At 54.6% G+C, this 7,052-nt stretch overlaps 1 protein-coding gene across 1 annotated transcript; it reads right to left on the reverse strand.

Moving 5' to 3' along the window:
• Nucleotides 1-4,696: 4,696 nt before the first annotated feature.
• Nucleotides 4,697-6,588, reverse strand: LOC147982102 (uncharacterized). Its single transcript, XM_087516197.1, has 2 exons — nucleotides 5,443-6,588; nucleotides 4,697-5,374 (listed from the first exon to the last, which is right to left on the reverse strand). Exons 1-2 carry the CDS (start codon nucleotides 6,586-6,588, stop codon nucleotides 4,697-4,699), a joined length of 1,824 nt encoding a protein of 607 aa, XP_087372323.1.
• Between the last annotated feature and the right edge of the window lie 464 nt (nucleotides 6,589-7,052).

Genomic DNA, 7,052 nt, shown 5'->3' on the forward strand with positions numbered 1-7,052 from the left:
TTTAAGATACTGCAAAAATACTACAGTATTGGAGATACTACGGATACTACGATTTATTAGAAATGTGGTACTGCGATTTATAAGAATGTGGTATTTTTTGATACCTAATATATAAAAGAATTAGAAACTATGATTTCTAAAACAATACTATATTCCTAAAAAGAACTCTAAGAATACTTACCTGACAAATGCAACCTCAGCATTTTAATGCTTAGACAATGAATACTCAATTTTGTATATACCATAGTTTTCTAAATTTGGTTTAGAAAAAAGAGGTGAAGCGTTCTTTCTGAAATACTAAAACACACGGTATTGCGAATTGAGTGTACAAGTGCATGCTCTAGCCAATGCAACCAAAAGACTGATCTGATGGAAGAGACTAGGCAGCACATTATACATCAACACTCCCCTTCACGTGTGGCTTCCTCGGGGCTAAACGTGGACCGAAAGTGGGCTGCAATTTAATTGCGCCAGCCGAGTCTTGAAGTCAAGACCTCTTGGCTCCGATACCATGTAGAAGTGCATGTTCTAGCCAATGCAACCAATAGACCGATCTAATGAAAGAGACTAGGCAGTACATTATACGTCAACATTGAGCATAGCTCAGATGGTTAGGTTCTTTGTGGTGAAACCAGTCCACCAGGGTTAAAGAGTTAAAGCCCTAGACTTGACACTGATGCTCGCATCTTTTTAAATTCACTTTACACTTTCCGGTGATGTTCATTCAGCGGGAGCAGATGTTCACATCGACTATAAAAACACCCATGATGAGTTCGTGAATCTCTAGATAATATGCAGACTCGGTCTCTCAGAAAGGCTCATAGGGATAGGATAGGATGAATGTATGTGTGTATGTATGAGCGTATGCGTCTGTATCATGTTAAAAAATTGGTATTGTAGAGACTACGGTTTTTAAAACTGTGCATTTGTTATATCCAAACACCCTACATTGCTAAAGTTGTGTTTATCCATTCGTTCCTTTCGTTATCCACTCTAGCCAAGCCACGTGAGTGTACAGGTTCGAAACTCTTAACTAATATGATTGCCGATTGTCAAGATCCATCCAAGAAATTCCAATCCAATCGACACGAAGCTAGTTAGGATGGATTCGCATCATGCTCCTGAGGCGGGGATTTCGCTTGGTTCACTAATTCCGCCCAAATGTCGATGCTGGTGCCGCAGCCGATACCCCCAAGAGCTGCATTCCAGACAGCAAGCCCTTATTCGACGAACGCACAAACGCCGACGCCACCACCAAGTACCGCACCACTGACCCGGACAACAAACACCGCGCCATGGCCAGCTAGGCCTCCTTGTTCGTTGCCCGCCCGCCCCACGTATCCTATGTGCTCGCCTGGGCCACCGGCAGCCACTTCACCGAGGAGGCTCTCGTCATCTCCGCTCACGGCAGCCTCATCCTCCTCACCATCATGTACGCATGAAGAGATGGCCGTTCCGAGAATGCTACATGTGTGTTTGTTTGGGATGCAACTTTCCCACTGCAGCTGCAACGGCTCCGGCTAGAAGGAGCGGTTGTAGCTGATAGCTGCAGCTGAAAGGTTACAGCTGAGATGCAGTCGTTTAGTACTTATGCTTTAGTGGCTGCGGCAGATGCAGAAACATACTGAAATGATCAAAATGCCCTTAATTTTTTCGTAAATTCATTTAGCATGCTGATTGTCCTGCTATGTTTGTAAATGATTCATTTAAGAGCTGTTTTTGCTGCAAATGGCCATTTTCATGGGTTTTAACTAAAATTACAGTTGTTTGATGGTCTAAATAGTGTGTTTAGAAAAAAATTGACATATGACAATACATTTGAACTCATCATAACATAGATTACTAATTATATAGGAGTATGACAACTACTAAAAAATTCCCCGGACCAATTTACATTCAATTCCAAAGCAGAATCATTTTTAAATTGCAGCACCATGTAGCAGCATCGGCAGCTATAGTTGCCCACATGTAGGGATTTATCTCAATGATTTTCCTCATAGTTTGCGAGGCTGCAGAAAAAGAAACATGTGATCATGTAAAACGGACATACAATCTGATGAATGCTCAAATAGATTCGAACACACAACCACATAGCGGAGGCAGCGGCGGCAGAGCACACACACATAACACGCATGCCGAGCACACACACACCCGGCCAGCACACACACCCCGTACGTACAAAAGCAGCAGCACTAAGCACACACACGCACCGTATTGAGCAGTGAGCACGAAGACCCGCCATGGAGCACGCATGACACGGAGCGGCGCCCCCATGCACGCTGACAGAGGGAGGGTAAACAGGAAGAGAAGGGGACGGCCTTTACCGGCCTCGGCAGCGGCCCGATCCGGCGATACGCAAAGAAGCTGAGGTCGGCCATCCGACGGCGCAGACGTCGAACAAGGAACCCTACCCGCGCTTCAGGGTGGACGAAACAGTCCGTTCCGCCGGTCCGGCTCGGTCTAGGCCCGCTAAAAAAAGGCCGGTCCGGTCCCAAAAAAGGACCGAAGCTTCGGTCCGGTCCGGTTAAAGCCCGGTCTGACCGAGCGGACCGAAGATCACCGGAGCTCCAGTGCACGTTCTGCCCTTGCCTCTTGGCCGGTCCTCTCGATCCGGTTCCTGAAAACAGGACCGCCATGCTTCCCGGTCCGGTCCAGTTTGGACCACCGGTCCAAACAACGACTCGGACCGGGATCGAACCAGCTAGAACTGTGTCCTCCCTTATCCGGGGTATCCATCCAGTTTCTCACACACACACTTTCTCTCTCTCTGAAAGGAGGAGGAAGAAGACGGAGAGCACGTGGTGGACACGGTGAGTTTTTTCGGAAGCATGAATACCCGTCGCAACGATGGCATTTTTCCTCAAGCACGAACTCAAGCTGCTGGCTACAACAGACGGGAGGGAGGGGTGTTTATATGTGCGCACCGATGCCCCATGCGGCGCTCCCGACACACCCACTCACGCACTCGCCACATTCCGCACTCCACAGCTCACGCCCCCGACGCGCACGCACGCGCTCGGACGCGACCGGGTCCAGCGCCTGACGCGGTCACACACACCCACACACTTCGCCAACTATAGCACACACACACGCGCGCGCACATACACACATGCGTGTGCACACATACACACCCTACCACGGACCGAATGCAACAACTGAGCGGCGTCCGATACGCCCAGCGCACGGACACGCCCTGGACTCGAAAGTGGCTTATTTTCCCTAATAGTCTGTCCCTCCTTCTCCCCAGTTTGGTCCGTTTCCACCACCAGAGCCTCGAGCAATTGGCGCCAACTGGATGCCTGGCAGAAGGACTCTGTGTTTTATGATTCTATAAACTCTCGATAGCCGACGACGTCAGCATTGACGGATGCTGCAGCCTAAGGCTCTGGAGTTTGACGACAAGCCGAGTTTTGATCACCTCTTGGTGGATACGCCCATGTTGAACTTGCACGAAAACAAGGTCGTCTGCTTCTTGGCCAAGCACCAACTGGCGGACAGTGAAGTGTGGGGGTCTGGCTATATGTCATTCGCCTGAAAATAAAAGTTTCGGGTCAGTCGATTTTTTTCAGCCGTCGGATACAAGATCAAGGGCCACATCTCTTTCTTCCCCCCCTTGGTCTTCTTCTTCCTTCAAAGTGCACCGCCGCCGGCTTCCGCCGTCCGCACTCCTGCACAGCCTCGCCGCACCACCCCCAACCACAACCCACAGTTGTGCACCCCCCTCCCCCCGCCCTCCATAGCCCTGATACGGACGGAGATTTTCTCCGGCGAAGTTCTCCTACCCTGCACCCTAATACATATGATGGGGTAGCCCTCCGGCGAGCTCCTTCCTTCCCTCTGGCCTCCCTCCGGCAAACTTTTTCTCTCATCTCAAAATCGACTGACTTAAAAGCTAAAGTCAGTCAATTGTAGCTCTAGACATCGAGACGAAGAGGCCACAAAGGAGTCGATCTTCTTAAGGGCGGAATAAGCACAAGTTTTACTATGCATGACTGCTGCTTCAGGTGAAAAGGGTGACCTGAAAAAGGCCAGGAACGCCGGTGTTAATTTCTGAACCTTGTAGGCGCTAATTTCTGATAACGAAATTCAGGATGAAATCTCTTTAAATGGAGAAAAAATGGTGATGAGTTTAAGAATTCCAGTTATTTCTAGCCACGCAAAATAGTACTCCAGCAAGGAGAAGGGTCACCCAATGCTCTGAACGCATAAGAAAAGATGGCCAAATGTAGCAACAAGTGATCACTCCATATAAACACTACACACCACACCGCTACGTAGCTTTGCTTAACACAACTCCCAAGCTGCTAGGAGGCCAATCCACCAACAACCTGCAAAGTTGCAAGGCATCTCCTGCCACGCGCAGACCCACCGCCCACGGGACCCTAGCCCAATGCCACCACGGCGCACCAGCCTCGCACTTCTCATGCACCTGTGTGTGTCACTACTTCAGAGCATCTCCAGTCGTTCGGCCTCTCAGGGTGCCGAAAAAGAGCCGCCTGAGGAGAGCTAGCGATAAATTGACCCCTGGGGTGACCTAGCTCCCAGCCACGCCCTCAGACGCCGCCCCCAGCCCAGGCAATTTCAAACGTAGTCATTCCCGCTCACAAAATAACGCCACAAGTCCGGCGATCACAGCGGCCCAGTTCGGCATGAAAAAGTTCAGCGTACAAAAAAGAAAGGACGCGCGTGCAATGCATCACACGGCGGGGTCGGCCTCCGGCGTCGGCGGAGTCGGCGTGCGCGGGCTTGGCGGTGTCGGAGCTTCTTCTGTGCTGGGCAGTGTTGGCGCGGCTTCTGTGCTGCTGGGCGTCGTGGAGGCATCATCGCACAGGCTTGGCGGCGGCGTCGGCGTGGGCGTCGTAGTTGGCGGCGTCGTCGACGGCAGCTGGTTCAGGATGAGGCCGCGCTCCGTCATGTACCACGCCTTGACCTGCTCGTCGTTGCTCTGGAGCATATCCGCCCCGCCCAGCAGGAAAGCCAAGTCAGTGTTCCTCTTCTTCGCGGCGACATTGGTCCGGAGTAGGTCGAACTTGATGACGCTGCTCGTCATCAACGCTGACCACCGCGCCTCGGTCTTCTCTTCACGCAGGGCAGCTTGGGCATGTGCGTTGGCGAGGCAATGCTCGATGGACTCCTGCACGCGTGCGGTAGCCGAGTCGGCGTGTTTCCCCTTCTTGGCCCCTTTGTTGCCTTCGGAGCGCCCGTTGCCTACGCCCGGCGTCGGCGCGTCCGGTTTGTAGGTCTCCTTGGCCTTGGCGAGGGTGCGCCGGATATTCGCCCACTTCTCGCACTTCTCGATCCGCTTGAAGACGTGGAGGTACTTGAAGTCTTGGTCGCTGCTGTCCTGGCGATACATGGCGAATATCCGCAGCAACTGCGTCGAGGAACAAACAGTTGGCGAGCATGCACGACGAAAAAGAGAGGAAGACCGGCGTGCCATACCTTATCCTCAATGCTGGCGCCGCTCTCCGGACGAGCCGCGATCTCCTCGATTATCCCATGCCATTTGTTGCACGCCGTCTGGATGAGCCCCCAATGGTTCGCCATTGCTTTCGACCCGCGTTGCATGTGGACGCCTTTGAAGTATAGGTCGACGAGCTTGCGCTCGTCGAACTCGGCCTTGATACACTCACAATACATCTCGATGCTCTGGTCCGTGCCGGTGATCGGGTCGAGGCAGACGACTTTCCACGCCTCGGCGAGACATTCCTGCTCCTTGGACGCCCACTTGATGCGCGGCTTACCGGTCCTGGCTACCCCCTTCTTCTTCTTGCGTCTCCTCGCCGAAATCGGCGCCGGCTCCTCCTCCTCCTCCCCGTCCTCCTCCTCCTGCTCGTCCAGCTCCTCGCCGTACTCAAGCTCGCCGTCCATGTCGCCGTCGAGGTCCACCGTCTCGTCCTGGGTAGCGAACCCGGGAGATGCGGCGGCGGCGGCCGAGCCTGCCGTGATGATGTCGTCCATGTTGGCCTCGGTCGCGTCGGTGTCGCCGAGGTGCGACGTGGATGCTTGTGAGAAGGGCAACGCGCCATGGCAGAGAGGGGGCATCGGGGAGGTCGCGTAGGCCGGCGATGAGTAGTTGTATGGCGGGTACTGCACACCGGCAAAGGTGTGCGAGGGGGTGCGCTGGGCCGGGTGACCATGGGGGAAGGTGATGTTGGGGTTGAACCCACCGTGTGCATCCCTGTCGGTGTAGCCCGGCCAAGGCGTGCATCCCCACGGCTGCGGCGACGACGAGAAACCGACCGGTGAACCGACACTTTGATGGCTCCAGGGCGCGTACTGGGCGTGGCCGCCGGGTGGATTCATCATCCCCACACGGGCCGCCTCGGCTTGTTCTACCAAGCGCTCTGCTTGATCCGCCGCAGCCGTAGCCGCGAGCGCCGTGCTGTCCCGGGCCTTCTTGGCGTTGGCCCTGTTCCGCCGGTCGGTGATGACAACCTCCCGACGCTGAACTTCCACCCACCAGTCGGCGTTGGACATGCCCGGTGGCTTGGACGGCGGCGCCCTCGGTTTTCTCTGCTTCGGCTGGGCGACGGCGGCGGTCGAAGCAGTGGCGGTGCGGGGGGTCACGTATTTCTTAGGCGGCATGGCGGCCAGCTAGGAGGGGAGGAGGAGGAAGATTGGCGGGAGGAATGGGGTGAATCAGAGGGAAGCCGGCGGGAAAGCGGGAAGAAACGGCGGGTAAAGGCTCTCAACTCGCCGACAGAGCGGCCCCATGCCCCTTCGCTTGTGTCGGTGCCCCCAGGCGCCCCAGCGTGCCGGGTTCGACTCGGGTATGCCGGCTGTTATTTCGGCCCAACCCGGCGAAAAACGGACTCATGGGAGCGAGAACTGGACCGATTTTCTCCTGTCGGCGCTAAAAAAAAGCCTGGGGGATTCTTGGGGGCGCGGCTGAAGATGCTGTCACAAGCTACCGCTGCCACATGAGGCGCCACGCCGGGGTTTAGCGGGCCGTGCCGGGGCGGCCGGTGGCAGTGAACATCGCGATCACGGCTTGTGCCCGTGCTGTACGCCGGCGTGCTGCTCTAGATCGTGTTCCAGAACGTGGACGG

Source organism: Triticum urartu, chromosome 3A, assembly GCF_056163025.1.
Source record: "Triticum urartu cultivar PI428250 chromosome 3A, HENAU_Tu73, whole genome shotgun sequence".
NCBI classification, from domain to species: domain Eukaryota; kingdom Viridiplantae; phylum Streptophyta; class Magnoliopsida; order Poales; family Poaceae; genus Triticum; species Triticum urartu.